Consider the following 21278-nt stretch of genomic DNA (forward strand, 5'->3'; position numbering starts at 1 on the left):
ACTAAAAAGAACAGTTGGGTTGTTTCTAGAGGGTATATTTTAGGTTGTGTACAACATGTCTCAAACAAGTTACATGCCTGTTTCGGCTGTCAAGGGTATTTTAACGATTTGTATTATTTTTTATAACATGTGCATAACGAAGAATTTAACTCTAAGTTTCGGTATATTTATGTAGCCGCTAGACGCTTCTCTCAGTCTGCATAAATCTGAACGTATCATTACATGTTTGGAGCATTGAGGATTGGAAAGGAGTTTCTAGCAAAAGGTGAAGCCTGTCAGCTTCACAATTAGCAGAATGCTTTGGGTAAGAAATCATTTAAAAATATTCTTTTTCAAATACTGTAATCATGTCTTATTGTTTATTTAGCTTGTGTGAAAAACCATTATTGCTGTATTGTAGCATAAACATAAGTTCATGTTGGTTGGATGTGTGTTTCCCCAAATCTCAAAGCTGCAACTTAAGTGTAAAAGCACAAACAAAAAGATTTCTTATATTTAATGTACAGGGACGGTGTTTGGTGTCCGCTGGCCGACAGAGCTGCAGATGTAAAGTCAGCTTTATAAAGAGACAGTATGGATTTCTTCCAGGTAGGTTTGGTTTATGATCAGACGCTGTAGCATATTGAATCCACCGATATGTTTCAGGTTGTGAGGATGTAGATCTCTGTCCATTTTCTACAGATATTGAAAATTTGGGGATTTTTTCACCTTTTTAATATTTGTTGCCATGCATCGGTATGCTGGAAATCTGATTTTAAATGATTTATCCTGTTGTGACAGATGATGTTAAGTCGCTGCGGGCTGTGGTCACCCCTGACATATCCAAGTACGTTTTAGCTCTTGAAAGACAGATTGTTTTTTAGAAATGCATCAGCAAATTCTGTTCCGATGCTTGTGCTGAGCTGTGATCTGACCCCGCAGGATTCGAAATATTGGCATCATGGCCCACATTGATGCAGGAAAAACCACCACAACAGAGAGGATGCTGTACTACTCTGGCTATACGAGGGCATTAGGAGGTGCAGACGCGTGCCTCAGTTTTTGTTTCTCAGAGCTCTCACCGCTTTTGCTTAGTTTATTCTTTCTGTCTGCTGGTAGATGTTGACGACGGGGATACAGTCACAGATTTTATGGCTCAGGAGAGGGAGCGCGGCATCACCATACAGTCGGCAGCAGTCACCTTCGACTGGAACAGTCACAGAATAAACCTCATAGACACTCCAGGTAAAATGCTCTGCCTCTCAAAGCGTGGATCACATTCAAATGAGGAGCAGACAGAGATGTTTGTGTGACTGCAGGACACGTTGACTTTACTCTGGAGGTGGAGCGGGCGCTTCGCGTTCTGGATGGAGCCGTCGCCGTGTTTGACGCGTCTGCTGGTGTGGAGGTTAAGAGAAAAAAATTTGTTGGGTTTTTTTTTTTTGTTGTTGTTGAGTATTTCACAGTTTTAACAGCTGCTTCTGTTGGCTGTAACATAAAACCGCATCAGGCTCAAACGATGACTGTATGGAGACAGGCAGAAAAGCACAGCATCCCCTGTGTTTGTTTCCTGAATAAGATGGACAAACCAGCAGCGGAGTGAGTGACTCTTTAAAATGTTTCATCTTTTGAACTCTTCCTTAAAAAAAAAAAAAAAAACGAACCGTCCTTTTATTTGTCTGCAGCTTGAAATTCTCCATGGAGAGCATTAGACAGAAATTGAAGGCCAACCCCATCCTCCTGCAGGTAAGTAAGGAGAAAACAGCAAAGATGTAACTTCGTCAGAAATATTTAAATATACACCTGTTCTTTTTGTTGTTGTTTATCACACATATGTACTGTTACTCTAAGTGTACTTTTCCAATATATCAGAATATTTACTCTCTTGAAAGGGTTTCTAGATACAATTGCACCAACACAAGATTAGCTCACAAAAAAATGTTTTCAGATTTGAGAAGTCTTTATGTATGGTATTCGTATTTGTACACATTTAAGCAAAAAATAAAACCACCAATTTGTTAATTTTTAGTTTGTTTCTTTTTTTCCCTTATTTCTTTCACGTTTTCTTTCGTTCTTTGTTTTTTTTTCTTAACCTTAGTTTAAAAACAGCTTTTTAAATGTCAGGCATTTAGTTTTAATTCTTTGTTTTTATGGAAGTATTTGTTTATGATCAAGTAGTCAGGTTTTGGGTTTAGAGATCACCACACAAGCACTTTTTTTGGAAAATAAAATTTGTTTTTTGTTTGCATTTTGTAATTCTTTTCAAGCCTCTTTGTTTAAAAAGAAATTCTAAAAGAAAATAAGTGCAGAACATTTTGTGAAATGTTTGGTGAATATTGATCAATCCAAAGTAGAAATTGCCTCCTCAGAGTTCTGATTTCTTCTGGTTCTTTCTGGATTTGTTTAAATTAACTAAAGTTCCTCTAGAATACTGCCCCCTGTTGTTAACAGATGTATTACTAAATTTTCTTCACCTTTTATGTTGATTTTGTATTTAAATCCTTCAGTGTGAAAGGAAGTACTTTAAGTTTGCATGATCGAAATAAATAAACCTGAAACGTCTCAAAAGATAAGTTTCTTTTATGGATATTTAAATTAGCATGTTTCAAAAAGCTCTCTTAAATGATGGTGTGTAAGCCAGTATTTTTCTTTTTAAGGTTCCGGTCGGCAGTGGTAGGAACTTCTCAGGTGTGGTCGACCTGTTAACCAATCAGAAGCTGATATGGAGGCCGGGATCTGCCAGGGACGATGGACGAGTGTTTGAAACCCACACTTTGGACCAGTCTGTGGAGCCAGAACTCGTGCAGGAGGTCGGCGAGGCCAGAGCGGCCCTGATCGAACAGGTGCACATCCGAACTCTGACAGCAGCAAAACAGGATGCTTCTTAAACATCCAAATCCAACTCCTGCCTTCTGAATCGGAACCTCAGGTCGCTGATGTGGACGACGAGTTTGCAGAGCTGCTCTTGACCAAATTCAGCGACGACTTTGACGCCGTTCCTCCTGTCGAAGTGAGTCTTTTACTGCGTTTGCAGCATGTGCTGACTGTGAACTCAGCCCTGAAAGCTCTGTGTGTGTCTGCAGCTTCAAGAGGCCGTGAGGCGGGTCACTCTGACCCGCAAAGGTGTTCCAGTTCTCTGCGGGAGCTCTTTGAGAAACAAAGGCGTTCAGCCTCTTCTGGATGCCATCACTGCATACCTGCCTGCTCCTGATGAACGCCACCATGACCTGGTGTGAGTAAACATCCCCAAACAAGTCCAGACTTTCCGATTTTACAAAAGTTTAGACACACGTGTGCTTTTTAATGTGTTTTTCTCTACATTAAAGTACCACTCAGATCATCTTTTGATCCCAGTGGTCTTTTAATTATGTTTTTTTTGTCTTCTCCTGATTCAGTCTGATTTGAATAAAGAAATACACAGAAATGCAATTTTGAACTTAATTTTCTTTCTCCATCATCAGAAAAATGCCACAAGAACATATCAAAAACACCAAAAAAACAGGATTTTGCAATCTAGAACAGAAATATGTACTCAGATGTCTCACGGGCAACTAATAAATATGAAAAAGAAAAAAAATAAAGGTCTGGAATATAATGAACTACATACAATAGTTGGGAAAAACTACACACAATATTTTAAAGAGAGCAATCAAAGGAGCTTAAGTAATTAAATATTCTTAAATATTTTGAAGTTTCTAGATTTTAGGGATTCAAATCAAAGAGGTTGTTTCTCAGCGTTTCAATGAGAAACTTTGTAAATCAGCAGCAGAGGACGAGTGTTTTGGAAATGAAGGCGTTAAAGGTTTTGAATGGAAGTCGGTCCCTAAATGAAATGATGTGTAAATGGGTAGAAAACTGGTCTAATGTTTTCTTCCCTTCAGTTCTAGTTAATTGTGGAGTTTTAAATGAACTTGTATTTCTAGAACACCATTAAAATGTTTCTTACAGTTTGCTGCAGTAAAACTGCAGTGTTTTGGTCTAGTATAACCCACCGAACAATCTAAATTTGATGAGATCTGTGAATTCTGATTTGTTCAGTAGACAATTTCACCAGATGACATTTTTTTGGTATTACTATTTTAGCTTTATTTATCGATAATAAAGCAATAAACATTATAAATATATTTGAAACCTTAAATGAGTTTCTTTAGTGTGGAATCAAACGTTTTAACATGGAATTTGATCAAAGTCTGTCGACAGGGTTTTGTGATTGGCCCTGAAGCCCTGAAGGGCCAATCACATCGACCACAATCACTCGATGCAAAAACAAAAACATGAAAATCACGCAAAACAATCAAATAAAAAAAATATATATATTACATTTCAGAAATTAGAAAGTTACAGAAATAAAATAAAAAACGAAATCAAAATGAAGTGTTAAAAAAAGAAAAGAAAAGATGACGTTTGAGTTTTGAAGAAGAGGGAAATCAGAAGGATATTTTGGCCGAATTAAGCAATCACCAATCTTTTGCAGTGGGCGTGGCCAAAAGCTTAAAGAAATATCTTCTGTTGGAAGATACCAACAGGTGAACAAACGTCATCCTCCAACCAACAATGTCCCATAATACCTACCTTTTCTGGTTTCTGATTTGAATTATTTTAACATTCCCTTTTGATTTCTGGAAATTACTTTTGTTTTGCAAAACGTTTCTTATTATTTTGGGATAACGTTTCGTCTTTGAGTGATTTCTTGATGTATTTTGGACTTCAGGGCCACCGTAGTTTTAAGAAACTGCCACATTTGAAATGTGGCAGTTTCTTGTTGATATATTTCCTAATTTTTACAAAGTTTTCTATTTTGTGCAGCAGCTCTGGACTTTCAGCAAAAATTCACGCCAAAACAAAAGCATGATTGTTGTTTTAAATCTTTTAGGCGGTGGTACAAAGACGACTTGTGTGCTCTGGCCTTCAAGGTTCTCCATGACAAGCAGCGCGGCCCTCTGGTCTTCTTAAGGATCTACTCGGGAACCGTGAAACCACAGACAGCCGTCCACAACCTGAACAGGAACTGCACGTATGTGTTACTGTGACAGCCAAACGGCCTCAGGTCCACTGCTAATTCTTCTGCGTTTGCAGTGAGAGGATGAGCAGGCTGCTGGTGCCGTTTGCTGACCAGCACGTGGAAATCCCCTCCATGTCTGCAGGGAACATCGCGCTCACTGTGGGACTCAAGCAGGTAGAACAGGAGAACGGTTGTTCTCTTTAAGCGCTCCTGTGGCGTTCTGAACAGCTTTGCGCTCTCGCAGACCGTCACTGGAGACACCATCGTCTCCTCCAAAGCGTCTGCAGCAGCTGCAGCTCGACGAGCCCAGAACCACGGCGGGACCGGAAAGGGAGAACATCCCAGCATCATCCTCTCCGGAGTGGAGGTCCCTGAGCCGGTCTTCTTCTGCACTATAGAGCCCCCCTCCACGGCCAAGCAGCCGGGTGGGTGTTCTGATCACGCATGTGACTTTTTACCTCCAGCTATCCTCTTATGGTCTCACCTCTCCCCCGCCAGATCTGGAGAACGCTCTCAGTTGTCTTCAGAGAGAAGACCCGAGCCTTAAAGTCAGGGTGGACCCTGATTCTGGTCAGGTATAACCTGCTTTGGATTCCGGTTTGGCTTCTCTTCTCCTCTTCAGGCAGCTGAAGGTTTTCTGTCCTCAGATCATCCTGTGCGGGATGGGAGAGCTGCACATCGAAATCCTCCACGACCGCATCAGGAGAGAGTACGGCATCGAGACCGACCTGGGCCCTCTGCAGGTGGCCTACAGAGAGACGGTCCTGCACGAGGCCTCAGCCACAAGTACGGCCCTCAGAACCCTGCGAGCGCCGCCCCTCACCCGCTGCCCGTAACGCCGCCGCTCTGTGTGCATGTGTGACGCAGACACGCTGGACCGAACGGTGGGAGAGCGGAGACACGTGGTCACGGTGCAGCTCACGGTCAGACCTGCAGAGGGCGCTGTGTGTGAGGTGACCTTCACCAAGGAACTTGAGGAACAGCTGACAGCAGAAATGAAGGAGGCGGTGAAGAATGGCGTGGACAGCTCATGTCTTCAAGGTAACATCGAGTCACGGCTGCTGTTTCCGGGTCAGTTTTATGTTTTTTTTAAATCAGGATGGAAGAGTTTACCAAAGTCTGACATCTGATATGATCAAAACAGCATCTTTTGAAGAGGCTGCAGCATTTCTTTCAAATTTAAAAAAGCAGGAATAGATCTTCATCTGAATAGAAGCTCCACATCTAGTTTCTTTTTTAATTTAAATTATGGTCTCATTATTTGTGATCATATTTTTGATATTATGTGAAGATTAATTCCTCAAACAAAATTTTTGTGTTTTTCCTATATTAGGTCACTAAATTGATTTTTTTTAAATATATATAATTTTTAAAAAAAGTAAATCTATAGATTTGAAAAAAAAAAAAATCCAGGCTTGTGTTTCACATAATTTTAATATGAAACGGAGAATAGATTTAAAGTGGAATTATATTCAAACAGTAAAATTTGGGCTTACATTCATGTCCAGCATCAAATTCTCTCAACTACAGGACTTTTTCTGGACTCAAAGCCTCAGTGCTGCCTTCAGGTACCAAACTCTGCTGTTGAGTTAGCTTCATGCATCTGTTGTTTACATTTTCTGACCTTTTTGCCTAAAAACGGCATTATTATAGGCAAAAGACCCCTGGGAAGGCTTTTACAACAGTTTAAGAGATGATTGGCGGGGGACTGAAGCCTCTTTACTCCTCAATACAGCAGTATTTTTAAATCTTTAATAATTGATGTTTAACCCTTGTGCTATCTTAGATGACCCCACCCTTCCATTGACGTGTTCTCCCTACCATGACAAAGGTGGAAAGATTTCATGTAATCCATGGATACCAGTGAGGATCACAAATCATTGAAGTAAAAAGGTTCAATGCTCTGTCTAGTGGGTCTAGATGACCCAACTCCCAACGTTAAAGTGCCTAGGATAGCACAAGAGTTACAGAGTCAATATAACAGCATTTTACAGTGAACGAAAGAACAGTTTGTATTTTTGCTTTTTTCAAGTCTTTCCTTTTATTGATCAAACAAAATGTTTTTTACAATTTTAACTATTTAAGTGTTTTCAAGCATTTGATTCTCGGATGTTTTACCTTTTTGGTGCTTATAAGACAAATGTCCATGTGACCTGAGGAGCTGAATTTCGGGTGAGCAAACCTCCTCCTCCTCCTCCTCCATCAGGTCCAGTGTTGGGTTGTCCTGTGCAGGGCATCTCTGCTCTGATCCAGAGCGTTACCACGGCGGCAGGAACGTCCCCCACCATGGTGTCGGCCTGCGTGTCCCGCTGCATGCTGAAGGTGAAGCTGGAACACGTGTGCAGCGTCCGGCTGCGGGAATGCTGAAAAGCTGCAGCTGTGGCTTTGATTGCAGGCGCTGAGGCTGGCAGGAGGGCAGGTTCTGGAGCCCGTCATGTCCCTGGAGGTGACCGTGGGAGAGGAGCACCTCAGCGCCGTGCTGGGAGACGTGGCTCAGCGACGGGGGGTGGTCAGAGACATTCAGAGTCGTCATGACAGCAAGGTGCTGCTGGCGAGTGCCCCGCTGGCAGAGATGATGGTGAGTCCATCAGGATCCCCCTTTGGTTTCAGTGACCCTCACGGCCGGCCTGTTCTCTCATCGCAGGGCTATTCCACCGCTCTGCGAACCCTGACGTCCGGAAACGCCACCTTCTCCCTGGAGCTGGCCGCCTACGAGGCCATGAGCTCTCAGGACCAGAATAATCTGCTCAGACGGGCGGCTGGTCTGCTGTGACCCGGACAGAGGACTCGCAGGAACCATCACACTCGGATCGTCACAGAGGATGAAGATTTATTGTGAAAAACATTCACAGAATTGTAAATAATGTAAAATCAATTTGGATCCAATTATTTAACAGTTGGGGTTCAGTGACGGCAGAAGAGCTCCTGTTTGACCATCAGACATTCAGAGGAGTAAAATAGCGCCGCCACAATCAATAAAATTGTTTCTCAGCACTGCTGGGAAAAGGCAGCATTTGATTTTTTTTAATTAAATTCTTCTTAAAAAAAACACTATTTCCTTAAAAAAAAAAAAAAGCCCAGACTTGCAGTTGATCCATGCAGGTTTGATTCCCTTTTGTTCCCCAGTCAGCCTCAGGCGCTCATATGCCTTTGTACTCGTGCCGACAGAAGCTGGAAAACAGCGGCTCAGCTGGGATCCCTCGCCTTCCAAAGAGAAACATGTTATTGTCGTTTTAGAGATTTAAAACAAAAAGACCAATTAATTTTTTTAGGTTTATTATACAGAGGTCTGGCGCTATAACTACCTTTCGCAGTCTCGCCGATTATTATTATTATTATTTTTTTTTTGTGTGCAATTTTGCATGTTTTTCTTTAAACAGTGCATTATGTTCTGTGTCCTGATTGGCTGTTGACCATGTCAATCAAGCTCCGTGCTGCCTCCTGTACAGAATGCCTTCAGTTTTCCAAATCTACAAGCAGATCTTTGTTTTCATTCTTTGAAATTCTATCAAACTTACTACGGTTTAGATTTTGAGAATTAAAAAGAAAAGAACACACTCTGTACAGGAGATTAGAGGAAATTGAAAAAGATCATCAGCCAAACAGAACACACTGCAGTGTAAAAATAAATAAATAAATAAACCTAAACAAAATCAGTAAAACACATAAACGGTGAACCACAATATAGCTAGGGACCAGCCTTAAAACATCTAGAAGTACTCTAATAAAGTCGACTACTCCACTGATCTCACTGCAATCACATGGCTTTATTTACAATTGGCTCTAAAGAAGCTGCAATTTATGAAATTGTTCATTTATTCCTCATTATGCAGTTTTTTGGTCTGATCGTTCTGCCTGTTAACCCCTTTAACAGCTGAGCTTTAGCTCCAATGTTGATATTCTTTTGTCTAGCGAAACTGAAGCTACACGCGCATCGCCCTTGACGATGCGCGTCCGAGCGCTTCTGTCCAATGAAAAGTCTATGTCCTCTGCGTTCAGAACTCTCGTGTTCACGCATAGCGACGCGAGTTTCTACAACCGTTTTTGGGCTCTGCGTACAAAACCACTGAAGGCGTGTTGAAAGTTAAATTAATTGAACTTTGACCGATAAGGGACTCGGATTTTGTAGTGACGTATTACGGATGGCGTCCCTTATATTCAAAAAGTGCCAACCTTTTGAAACCTGATCATAAAGGAGAAAACAATAACTGTTGTTTGTGTCTGGCCGGAATTTTACGACAGCAAGTCTTTTATATGTCAGAATATTGCTGTGAAAGAAAAAGCCTAAAGAGTTGAGAGTTTATGTAGTCCACATAAATCAGCTGATTCACAGATTTATGGTATGTCAGAGCGTACGCTGTTCAGGTGCTGCTGGTGACACATATGGCGTTAAAGGGTTCATTTGTTTTTTTCATTTCACTGAAACTAAAGTCACTCCATGATACTCACTCCACCATGCGGCAACGGTGCGCCGACAGTCTGTTGTACGCGTCGTTGATGTCCGTGACGTCTTTGGCGCTCCACAGTCGCTCTGCCACAGCGCTGGCTCGAGGCCTTCGCGCGCCGACAAGACGCAGGCAGGTCAGTGGTTGATCATGTGACCGTGACCTCCGTTACGTACATCCATCCAGAAGCCTTACCAGAGTCGGGGCGTCAGGTTGGTCGCGTCCACATACTCCCCCCACAGGCAGGCCTCTCCACCAATCACAAGCTTCTTTTGTTCTTCAGTTCCTTGTGGAAAAAGTCAAACGTTATGAGATATAATGTTATTTAGATCAATTCAAAGATTATGTGATAAAATGGCCGCATTCATTGTTCTTCCTCTTTATTCAACAGGCTTACATAGACTTACACGGGGGGGGGGGCAAATTAAGGATTTAAATGAGAATAATTGGTCAATAATGTGGACCAAGTGCTGATGTAGAAACGGATCCAAATTCTGAAGATTTTTCGTGCAACTGGTAAAAAAAACAAAAACATGCAGGTAGTTCCTAGAAATTCCAGCATTGATTTTTGCGTCAATATTCCAGGAAGACTGCACCATAACCCTTGTGCTATCCTAGGCACTTTAACGTTAGGAGTTGGGTCATCTAGACCCACTAGACAGAGCTCTGAACCGTTTTTTTTCAATGATTTGTGATCTTCACTGGTGTCCATGGATTACATGAAATCTATCCACCTTTATCATGGTAGGAATAACACGTCAAAGTAAGGGTGGGGTCATCTAAGATAGCACAAGGGTTACAGATTACAGATTTTCTTATCTTCTTTGGCCTTTGCCCATAAAGTTTTACTGAAACTGACTCAGCTTTCTGATCTAGGTCAGTCTGCTGCTTTCTAAGACGGAAGAATAAACGACTTCTCATTATTCATTTTGGGATTTTTTTTGTGTGTGATTTTTTTTTCCATATTTTAGAAACAGAACTGACAGCTGGGATGATTTCTCACAGCTGTCCTAAAAAGAAATTTGAGGAATCATGGTTTTGTTTTTTTTCTTTTGCAAGAAATAGTCGAAAAATGAATGATTTGAGTACTTTTTAAAACATTTAACATGAAATCATTGACTTTATATGAAAACTGAACAGAATGACCCCTCCATCGAGTTTCAAACAGGAAGTACCCGCTGGCCCCGTGAAGCCAAAATCCCAGAAACTTTTATACAGAAATAAACAGCCATTATCCGTCATTCTATTTGTCAGAACAACCATTCTTGCACTGCTACTTTTTATTCAAGTTATAAACTGACCAATCAGATGCCTCAATAAAAGCATGTGGTCTCTCGTCAAACAATCAAAACATTTCACTGACAGATTCTCAAATTAAAGGTGAAAGGGATGTGGACGTCCAACAAGCTCCCTCCTGACTGGTGAGAGTAGTTGCCATAGAAACATTGACTGACTCAGGCTAAAAACTGCTTACTGATGACGTCTGGCTCCAACATGGCGGTGACTTCATCGACTTCATTTGGTTGGAGCTGGAAGCTTAGCATTTTCTATGGGTGATGTCAGACTCACTCAGTCCAGTACAGTATGTATACAGTCATTGCATTTAATTCAGTTTGTTTTCGAAGCTTCAAATTTAAAGTAATTTCAAGGCGCTATGCAAAGAAAGTGTGGATTTCTTTCAATTGAACTATTTACAAAAGAAAAATCAGCTACTTAATTTGGTCCTTTGCATTTCTAAACAAAACTGTTGGCCTTTGGATGGATTAAGGGTCGCACCCATTGACTGTATCTCAGAACTGGACTGAGTGAGTGTGACGTCGCTCATAGAAAATGCTCCAACCAAGCCATGTTGGAGCCAGACAACGTCATTAAGCAGCGATTGGTCTGAGGCAGTCTGAGAAATCGTTTCTGTGGAAACCAATCTCACCAATCAGGAGTGAGCTTGTTGGAAGTCCATATCCCTACCACTTTAATTAGCAGGGTTGGGAAAATTTGTAAAACATTTCGAAATAACCTGCAACACTCAACATGAGACCCCTTACTTTTGTTGAGGCCTCTGATTGGTCAGTTTATGACTGGAATAACATGAACTACACAAAATATTTCATGAAAGTTTTTTAGGATCAACAAGAATGGTTATTCTGACAAATGCCTTTTTACTATACATCTCAATAGAAGTCTATAGGAATTTGGTTTCTTGGAACCAGTAGGTACTTCCTGTTTGGAGGGGGTCACTCAGTCCAGATGTCATATACAGTCAATGGTACTGCCCCGCCCATCTTATAATGAATAAAACTGACACAAAAAACATACACAAACCCTTAAAATCCTGTGGGTCGGCCTTGTAAGTGCTCTGCCAGTCCTGGCCGTAGGAGATACGGTTCAGGTACCAGGGAGAGGACAGCAGGGTCTGGTACCCTGCCGAGGTAATTTTTGCCATCTCGTTCTGGTATTGTTCCTGGTTTCCCTTCCAAACGTGGATAAGTGTGTCTGGCTTCAGCTAAACAGCACACATACATGGGAGGAGTCAGATGAAGCTTTCAGACGGAGGAACACGGACAGAAAACCTCCCAACCTTTGTGCTTCCAACTTCTGTTCCTTTTTAGCAGCTGGTGACATTTGAATCCCACAGCTGTGCAGTATCTGTGTAAGCCTGCTGAACAAGAGCCCCATCCACTCAAACAGAACTGACCGTTGAAGTTGAGCGGCTCGACTTTGTAGTACTTCTGCCAGTCCTGAGCGTAGCTAATATAATCTAGGTACCAGGGGGCGGAGAGGATGGTGGTGTATCCTGCTGTCGTCACCTTGTTCATCTCCGCATCGCTCCCGCTGCCCATCCACACATGCACTACTGTGTCTGGCTTCAGCTGCAACGAGCCAATGCTGCTAATAAAGTTGCTCATGGACTGACATTTATTATTACAATACTTAGGAAAGACAAGTTTTAGTGACCGTTTTTTTTATACTTATCTATCGAACCTTAAAAGTCAGACGAGGCTGAAGTTTTTGTTTCAGCTTCCACTTGTACAGTAATGGGTTAAGAGAAAATCTATACCATATTTTAATGTTGTTGTTTTTTTTTTTTATCTGACGCCCACTTCTGCCTCATACAGGCGGGTCCGTGAAAATATTCTGACATTAAACTGGTTTGTTTTATTTTTAGCCTCCAGTTTCCCTTAACTTTTAAAAGTTGATCTTCATCCTCAGTGAAATATCTAGTCAAACATAATCTGTAAACTATGCCATTCATTCTTGTTTACTTGTTTGTTCGGACACATATTTAATTTACACTTGATTATCTTGCGAGAAAACCAAGGAATCTGGAAAACTTCACCTGCTCTGTTCAGAACCAGGTGTTTATCTCTGAGTCACACTGGTTGAGGTTTTGGCTAAAGATGACCTGGATCCATTTTAGGCCAATCAGATTACTCAAAATAAATCAATAGACTAAAAATTGTAACCACAAATTATGTTATCAATTGAATTGTTAAAATATAGAATCCTACCTTAACACCATTGTCAAAGACCTCCTGCCAGATGATGTAACCCTTCTTAGTTGTGGTGACGATATCCAAAAGTCTAGAAAAGCAAAAGAAAAGCTAATTGTTGTAGTTGTTCTAGTGTGGAAAACTATCTGAGCTCAGAAAAAAGCAAGCAGACTTTTGGATGTAGAAGGACTCCAGTTTGCTGTAGTCCTGCCCGAAGCCTTGCCGATCCATGAACTTCTTAATGTCCGGGTTGGACTTCCTGCAGGATGAGAGCAGCAGCTAAGGCCTGCCATGTCTGAAATCAGGAGGTCTGTGCGGCAGTCTCACCAGCACGTGAAGTCCACCTCGTCCCCTCCCAGGTGAACGTAGCCGTCAGGAAACACGTCGCTCACTTCCTTGAAGAAGCGGCTCATGAAGTCGTATGTGGTGTTCAGGATGGGGTTCACCGGTCCGAAAGAGCCGGACGGCGTGGCACCGGAGAAACACGGGGTGAGCAAATCCATCTGGCCTGAGAGGGAAGACATGGAGGCAGACATCAATGAAAACAATCATAATAAGTCAAACGCTGAGGCTAAATGCGGCAGGGGCTCACCTTTCCCCCAGGACTGCGTGTGTCCTGGGGTGTCGAACTCCGGGATGACCCGGATGCCCCTCAGGCGAGCAAACTCGATCACCATTTTCACGTCAGAAGGCGTGTACACGTGGCTGTAGGGGTGGTAAGCTCCCTAAGAACATGGCGAGGCGTTAACGCCGCGTACCCAACAAGATGGCAAAACAGAGCTGCCGCCGACTGACTGACCTGCTGACTCAGCTGTGGGAACGTCCGGCTCAGATACGGGAAGGACTGGTCGTCAACGATGTGCCAGTGGAAAACATTGAACTTGTTCATGGCCATCGTTTCCTGTTTGAACAAACAGCGTAACATAAACGAGGAAATTCCATCAAATGATTCAATTTAATGAATTCAATGACACTGGGAAAAGGTCGTACCAGATTAGCCAAGAGGACTTTAATGGGGAGAAAATGGCGCGAGCTGTCCAGCAAGATGCCTCGGTGAGCAAACCTCGGGAAGTCGCTCACTTTCGTGGAATTGATGGTTTTCTGGAAAGTTCAGAGGTTTTGCACACAAAAGAAAACTTTTTAAACCTTAACTCTAGTTTAACGGCAAGACCTTTGGTGAGAGCAGAGGCAAACAGCAACAGCTCTTCACTTACAGCTCCATAGTCATCCTCATACACCAGCTGGCTGAAGGTTTCCAGTCCTGAAAGGGAAATTTGGGGAAAATTTACATAAATTAATTCTACTCTGATAACTTACAGACATTCGGAACAGGCAGGTATAAAAAAAAAAATTTCCATACATGTTTAACGTTTTTATTTCAATTAAATGTTATCTAAAAGCAAAAAAATTATAGTTAAATGTTATTTATGCTTCCTCATTCTCATTTTCCAACATCCTTAGTTAATATAGACAGGATTTGATCACTAAAACTTAAAAGTTAACTTTACTTACTATTTTTTTGCGAGTAGATTTGAGTTATTAATAATTCACTTCTTGTGTTTAGGTTAAAAAAAAGAAATATATAAAAAGAAATATATAGTCATATATTTATTAAATATTTCTCTTACAAACCCTTTTAAGTGTGGCTGTGGACATTTGACCTCAACGATAAACAAAGAAAAAGCTCTTTTTTTGTTTTTGAACAATTAAAGTCCCACTCTGATCATCTTCTGATCTATTTTATTTCCCGGTGGTCCTTCAAAAAACTTGAAATTCACCTCCATGTTGTGGGCCGGACTGTTGGCACAGAGCAACAGAGCGGGGAGTTTCTGCTTGGAGCTTATTTTCTGCGACACAAATAAGATCTTTTTACGACTGCATTTCTTTTGTCTGCTCCTGATTCACGATTTGACTAAAGAAATACTCAGAAATGCAGTTTTAAGCTTAATTTTCTTAATCTATGTCTTCTAACATCAGAAAATGTCACGAGAACATGTTAAAAAGACCCAAAACGCCATTGTTATTGGAATGCGTCTTTAAGCTTAGAAAAGAGTTCATAACACAACTGTTGCTTTGAAAGGTCCTGGATTTTGTAGATGTCAAAAAAGCTTAGAGAGAAAAGTGGAAGCACCCTAAATGCAAAAGTCCAATAATTTATAAAAACTTTTGGTTCCTTTCAAACTTTTCTGTACATTTTTTGTCATATAAACAAATACTTATATAAATTAAGGTCCCAATCTGCTCCTGGAATTTTAATTTCCCAGGAAAAAAAATCCTCACTTTACTCAAAAAGTGAAGTTTCTGAAGTACAATGTAAAGCATCAAAATATGGCAACTTAAAAAGCAAATTATTCAAAAACAGATTATTTTACATTTGATACGGAGACGAAATGTAAAAACTTTAGAGACCGTAACAGAAAAATAATCCTGAATGACCCTCGGATTTTATAATCTCCATCAGATGAAAAGGAATGCAGTTTATCTGTAAGACTCAATATTGACTTGAGATCTGCAAACTCAATAGACTCAAAGAGCCTGAGTGTTTTCAACATGCCTACGTGTTAAGACATAGAGTGTGTTCAGACCGGACACATGTGGTGTCCGCTTAAATGGGACCAGAGTTCTTCTCCTCCAATAATCCAGAACAAATATTCAGTCTAAATACACCCGAGCGGACCAGAACCCGCTCTCGGACCCAGGTGGTCTCGGTTTGTTTCCAATCAGACTGAGCTCTGGTTCACCCTGAGATACCTCACTCTGAATACAATCCGGTGCTGGAGCGGAACAACGGAACCACAACGGCCACCGTAGCCGTAGGAATGTAGCAACAGATGAGCCGCGGACAACGATTGTCAGGCGTTCAAAATTTGTGAGCGAAATATAAAGTTTGAATGAACTAAAAGCGCAGGACTTCCATAATTACTGACTCTAGTTGCTTTGCCCCACCCTCGTGGTTTCCTGACCAATGAGTGAAGAGAGCTTTAGTCACATGGTAGCTTTAGTCTGGAACAGGACAGTCGAATCGATCCGGACCAAATTAAGCGGACTGAGTTGGAACAAACGGTTTTCCCAGTCTGAATAAACCATTAGTGAATTTACAAAAAATATATAAATATAAATTAACATAAGTGATCATAGGCCTTAAATATCTAAGAAAATATTGACCGTTTAACACATCTGGATGCAAAGATACATTAAAAAACGTATAAAATACCAGAAATTGAAATCATTTTCCATTAAATATGATGATAAAATAACAATTTCAAATAAAGTGTTCAATAGTCGTACCATGCAGAGCTCCCCAGACGGTTGGGGCTTTCAGGACAGCGACCGGCACATCCACAGACAGCTCATCTGCGGACACAGATGGCGGTAAACAGCACGTTCATTTTCTGCTTATCACAGCTCTGTTTGGGTTCAGGTTTTAATGAGGTTTTAAACACTTTGTCAGCGCTAATCCTTCAGTTTAAGGTCCACATAAGCTCCACTTTGTAGTTAGAAAATCCCTGCACTCCAGTAAAAATAGCAGATTTAACATTTCCATTCAAAAACAAAACAATTCATGTATGAAAACGGAAAATATTCAGATCAATGACTATGTTGACTACTGTGCTTTATTCCCAGCAGTAGCTGGTTCCATTGAGGTCAAACCTCAGCAAAGAACAGAACAGGAAAGCTAAATGTTTTAGGTATTCAACGTGTCCAGATTAGCCTAAAACTAATAAAAACAATTTATTTAAGATTTTGTTTTAAAATTTTTTTAGTACAGTTTAGTACAGTCTTCTACAAAAGTATTTACCATTGTTTTGCTTTTAGTTTTAGACAGAATTTAATCAACTAAAGTGACCTTTACTTTATGCTTCCTGTTTTCTGCCAGCCGCAGAAGAAGTTCTGTTCATTTGTTTACTTATTACTTCTTATTCACATATCCTCTGTTTTAACTATTCCATGTAGAAAATGTTTATGCTCATTGGTTGTGGATGCACTTATCTATATGTTCTGTAAATGTGTTTATGTTCAATAAAACTTTTTTTAGTTGTGAACGTGAACAGTACTGGATGTAAACAAACTGGTAAAATAACATGGGCTCCAGGACAGGTACCTGTGGGATTCCCATCTTAATTGAATAAGGTGAAGATTGTACATTTTTATTAACAACAAAATACATTGTAGATGTGACTTAAACCCACTGAATTCCTGGTTTGATGAGATAAAGGGGAAAAACCTAAACATAAAAGTTATGGTTTTCAGAATAAAAGTTCTTTTTTTTCTATTATTATTAATTAAATATTTACCTGACAAGGAACTTAATGTTTGTAATAGTGCAAGAAGAGTGGAAAAGCAAAAAAAAGCTTGTTAGTATGACCTAAATTTGTTTTTATTAAAAAAATATAATCAACATCTGTGTCCATTTACTTAAAATTAAATAGGATCAGTTTAAATCAGAATTCTCTACGTCCTAAAAAAACAAACATTTTTAAAACATAATACCACGAAGTGGGGGACTCACATGACTCGTCTGACGTCACAGAAGGATAACCATCACATTGGGAGTCAGGTGATGTGATCGACACTTGCAGCTCAGTCAGTTCCAAGGGGCCAGCTCGTCTGTTTCTGCTCATCTTCTGTTTTTTAGGGCCCCCAAAAATATAATCATAGTACCTGCAGAGAGAGGGAAACCGGTCCTTGAACGCACCACTGCACCGGCTCCTCTATTGACCAAACCAGGCAAGTTAAAAAGCGAACGAGCCGCAGCAAACGCAGCGTCTCACCTCCTGTAGGCGCTCTGCAGCAGGCTGCAGCTCGGACCGGCGGTCGACCCCTTAGCATCGGTGAATTCGAAAGTGGCTCCGCTCAGCTTCAGCGGAACCTCCGAGATCTGCACTTTCTGCGGCAGAGGCCACAGAGAGCCGTATTTGGAAGCCTGGACGACGGGCTCGATGACATCCTCGTCCAGGAGGTTGTCCTGCGTCCCCCGGCAGGAGTTGAGAGCCAGGAGCAGCAGAGCGGACACAGACAGCGCGCGCATGCTGGCAGGAGAGTCACGAGACCCAACTGCCGATCGCTGATTTACAGTACTTCGAGGGGGCGGGGCTTTACATCCGGAAATTAATCTGTCCAAAAATTTAAAGGAGACATTTTATTTTCAGAACAACCGGAAGTAGTGAAGTTCGAGTTTTTTTTAATACATTACATGTTCATTAAGGTAAAATGTCTCACCTGAAAACAAACAAGCTTAACTAAAAACAGTTTTTATAGTACGTGATAAAACAGGAAATTCTTCCTTTAACAGAGGCTGACACTGCAGTTATCTACTTTGATCAGATGGGGGCGACAAAAAGCTAAAAAACCAAAACAGTAAGATGACCAAAACTTGGTAGTTTTGCCCAGTTACATGCATATACTCTACTACTGCTCCTACCCCTGGCTGAGGATCCTGTCTCCGGCTCGTCTCGCACCCCCAGCCGTCCCCCAACTTCAACTGGATGAAGATCATTTGCTGGACTTTAAACATGTAGTTCTAGAGTTGGTTAAGCCAGTTCTTCTCTATGAGTTCTTGTACATCGTCCTGGGGGAGGATCCCTCTTTCATCTGGACACCCCTGAGGTTTCTTCGTTTTTTTGCAGATTTCGTTTTTTTTTTTTTTTTAGGAGTTTTTTCTTAACGCAAAGTAGGGTTTAAGGGCAGGGATGCCAGTATAGTTTATTCTGTTTAGTTAAAGTTATCCTATTGAATTGTATGCATTTATGATCCTTTTTGTTTGTATGTTTACATTAAAAGACTTACAAAGCCCACTGAGATGACTATTGTTTTGAATTTGGGCTATATAAATGAAATTGAATTGAAGTGAAATATAAACTAAATAGCAAAAATAATTTATAATAAATCTTGCAAAAATTGGAAAACTTAATACCAAAATTCAAAAATATTTTTTAACAGTTTTTTTCTTCGATGTTTCATCTTTTTTTTCCTCACTGTCTTATAGGTAATTCTGCTGTGAAAAAAATAAAATAAAATAAAAAACTTTATATGAACACCCAACCAAGTTATTATGACTTTACTAATAGAAAGCGACATGCTAACGGATCGAACAGAATGAAGTGAATTCAGTCCCTATATTGGAACCAGAAATCATCAGTAAATAGTGATTAGTCTGAGACAGTATTTCTATGGCAACCACTCTCACCAATCAGGAGTGAGCTAATTGAAAGTCCTCCCCCCTAACACTTGAAAGCGGGCTTGGGTTTTATCCAGAGGCAGAGCCAAAAGCTGTGACCCCCAAATTTTGCAACAATATTTGTATCATCATTGACAAATGACCTCAAACACACATATACAATGTTTTAGCTCCACCACCAGGAGAACCTGTCAAACGTTTTGAACGTGAGACAACATGTTTTTATTTAGTCATCTGATTCGTTCGTTTTTAACGCCAGTTCTCATATACAGTCAAAGGTTTGAACCATCTATTGTCATTGGAAAAACCCCTACAATACTTTTTAAAACAGGAAATAACTCAAAATGACAATAATAATATATTCAATGTATAACCACCCATTTCAGTCTAATGACAGAAAAGGTGTAGCAGTTTTTAAAAGAAACATCTAGAATCTACTTCTGGGTGACATTTCTTTTCATGCTGCTGTAGAATAACAGAAGAAAAGCAGCTGTTGTGTAAATAGGTGAGACAGATGAGGAAACACACGGCGGATTTTAAAAATGTTGTATTTTACCCCCTTAAGACATCACTATGTGACAATGGCTTGGAGGGTATAGGGAAAAAAGAGGTGGGCAGAAATGTTGCTCTGCTCTGTGACAGTGAAATTCCTGCAGTAAAATGAAATGCGCTCAATGGAATAACAGGGACACAAAAATATTCTTCACGATGAGCTGCATTTGTGTAGCTTCATTCAGTCAAAGGAAAGTTTGAAACCACAGTCTGGGATCTTGTGATCAGATCAGGCCAGCCTTTCAAACAGAGGCTCCTTTTATCTCTGTGCTGCTGAGGAACCATCGTCTTCATGCAACTGACCTTTGTAAAGTCTGACAGCTTAAACGCTAACAGCTGTAGGCAGCATCATGGCAACATGTGCAAACATTTGACCTGGGTGCTGCTCTCCTGAGAGAACAGGCTCCCAAAAAAATGATATTTTTGCAACCTCAAATCCAAGAACTGTCACGCTGCTCCTGGGAAAATAAGTCAACTCGTTTGACGGGTTTTTACTTTGTTTAGTGAGTGACTGAGCAGACGCTGCAGGGGACAGAAAACTAGTTCTCTTTCCCGTTTAGCTTGTGGAACTTGAACTTGTGTTTACTTTATTAAAGGTTTTGCTTTTGTATGGAGCTCAGCTTAGTAGCAGATCATTTCTCCATAATGACAGATAGTTCTTGTGGCATTTTTCTGATGATGGAAGACATAAATAAAGAAAATTAAGCTTAAAATGACATTTCTGAGTATTTCTTTGTTCAAATCGTTGTGAATCAGGAGCAAACGAAAAAGTGATCATTTGCTACAAGCTCCCTGCTCCGCTCCATTCTGATGGATCCACTTGCAGACAAATAGATCCTTAACGTTTTAGTTTTCCTGGTCCGAGGTGGCATCTGGCTCTAAACATACGGCTGGATGGCTCCAATATTGCTAGTTATTTTTGTTGCAACGGTAATGTTAGGTTGGGGCTGTAAACAGTGTAAACAGAGATCTCTCAGTAATGCAAAGGGAAGGTGGAGGCGGGGTTACTCTGCGCCAACGATCCCGAGGTACAGTTCGACTAAACTCCTATAGAAACTATGTCCTAGAAAACGACACAGGTCTTTAGATGTCTGCTAAAAGCTGCATCATCTTTAAAAGACCACTGCACTGGGCACGCTTGAAAAAAAAGATGGTCAGAGTGGGACTTAAAACAGTGAAGCTGCATGAATGTGCAGTTACTATGCGCAACTGCTACATGAATGTTGTTATTCTAACATACCTTTTGCTTCTGCATCTAATGCACCAGGTTAAATTTCATTGTTGCATGCCAGTTTTCCATTCATTTCTTGATAAATTAGGACTTTTTGTGCGACTATTGTCTACTAGTCATTATTCTTTGTACGTGGGAGCCATGGGTCATATGTTTTAACGGAGGGGAGTGGGAAGGGTGAAGGGTGGGTACGGTTTTTAATGTAATATTGTGTGTTTTCTGCTTTTAATGTTAAACTGCTTCGTGCTGCACAAAATCCATGAGAAGGGCTATTTTATAAATAAAGTTTGATTTGATTTGATTACTCTTTGAGATCAATTTGCAAACATTTTTACTGAACTTTTGTCTCCTTCAGTCATTTTGGCATCACTTAGTAGCCACTCCTCGATCTCACATCACCTCA

The 21278-nt window shown here is 40.7% G+C and overlaps 2 protein-coding genes across 10 annotated transcripts in view; one reads left to right on the forward strand and one right to left on the reverse strand.

The window, feature by feature from the left end:
- The first annotated feature begins 33 nt into the window (after positions 1-33).
- On the forward strand, positions 34-8001 carry gfm2 (GTP dependent ribosome recycling factor mitochondrial 2). Of its 3 annotated transcripts, none has more exons than XM_023960528.2 (20): positions 34-304; positions 507-588; positions 781-826; positions 922-1019; positions 1099-1224; positions 1299-1387; positions 1490-1578; positions 1665-1725; positions 2637-2822; positions 2909-2989; positions 3063-3211; positions 4853-4993; positions 5056-5155; positions 5226-5406; positions 5480-5556; positions 5629-5767; positions 5849-6022; positions 7188-7303; positions 7377-7559; positions 7626-8001. In XM_023960528.2, exons 1-20 carry the CDS (start codon positions 296-298, stop codon positions 7752-7754), a joined length of 2256 nt encoding a protein of 751 aa, XP_023816296.1. In that variant the 5' UTR covers positions 34-295; the 3' UTR covers positions 7755-8001. The 3 variants fall into 3 exon arrangements, with proteins under 3 accessions (XP_023816296.1, XP_023816295.1, XP_078812057.1); XM_078955931.1 differs by having other exon boundaries at positions 77-95; positions 176-304; positions 7377-8001; XM_023960527.2 differs by having other exon boundaries at positions 7377-8001.
- The window catches only part of hexb (hexosaminidase B (beta polypeptide)), a 189030-nt gene continuing 174742 nt past the window's right edge, over positions 6991-21278 (reverse strand). The window contains exons 3-18 of one of the 7 annotated variants that reach the window (XR_013659383.1): positions 17687-18028; positions 17425-17576; positions 16203-16268; positions 14129-14175; positions 13905-14015; positions 13714-13815; positions 13507-13639; positions 13242-13422; positions 13087-13173; positions 12933-13005; positions 12002-12293; positions 11746-11926; positions 10901-10973; positions 9622-9712; positions 9431-9535; positions 7792-8185 (exon numbers count right to left, since the gene is read on the reverse strand). Coding sequence is in view for 3 of the 7 variants with exons in the window: in XM_011481498.4 (XP_011479800.2) it covers positions 8122-8185; positions 9431-9535; positions 9622-9712; positions 11746-11926; positions 12933-13005; positions 13087-13173; positions 13242-13422; positions 13507-13639; positions 13714-13815; positions 13905-14015; positions 14129-14175; positions 16203-16268; positions 17425-17576; positions 17687-18028 (1735 nt within the window). In the remaining 4 variants the exon portion in view is untranslated. Of the gene's footprint in view, positions 8186-9430; positions 9536-9621; positions 9713-10900; positions 10974-11745; positions 11927-12001; positions 12294-12932; positions 13006-13086; positions 13174-13241; positions 13423-13506; positions 13640-13713; positions 13816-13904; positions 14016-14128; positions 14176-16202; positions 16269-17424; positions 17577-17686; positions 18029-18336; positions 18427-21278 lie in introns of those variants that run through there. The other 6 variants (XR_013659384.1, XM_004074521.5, XR_013659385.1 and 3 more) reach the window with 6 other exon arrangements.

Source organism: Oryzias latipes, chromosome 12, assembly GCF_053564925.1.
Source record: "Oryzias latipes strain Hd-rR chromosome 12, Olatipes_Hd-rR_3.1".
NCBI classification, from domain to species: Eukaryota; Metazoa; Chordata; class Actinopteri; order Beloniformes; family Adrianichthyidae; genus Oryzias; species Oryzias latipes.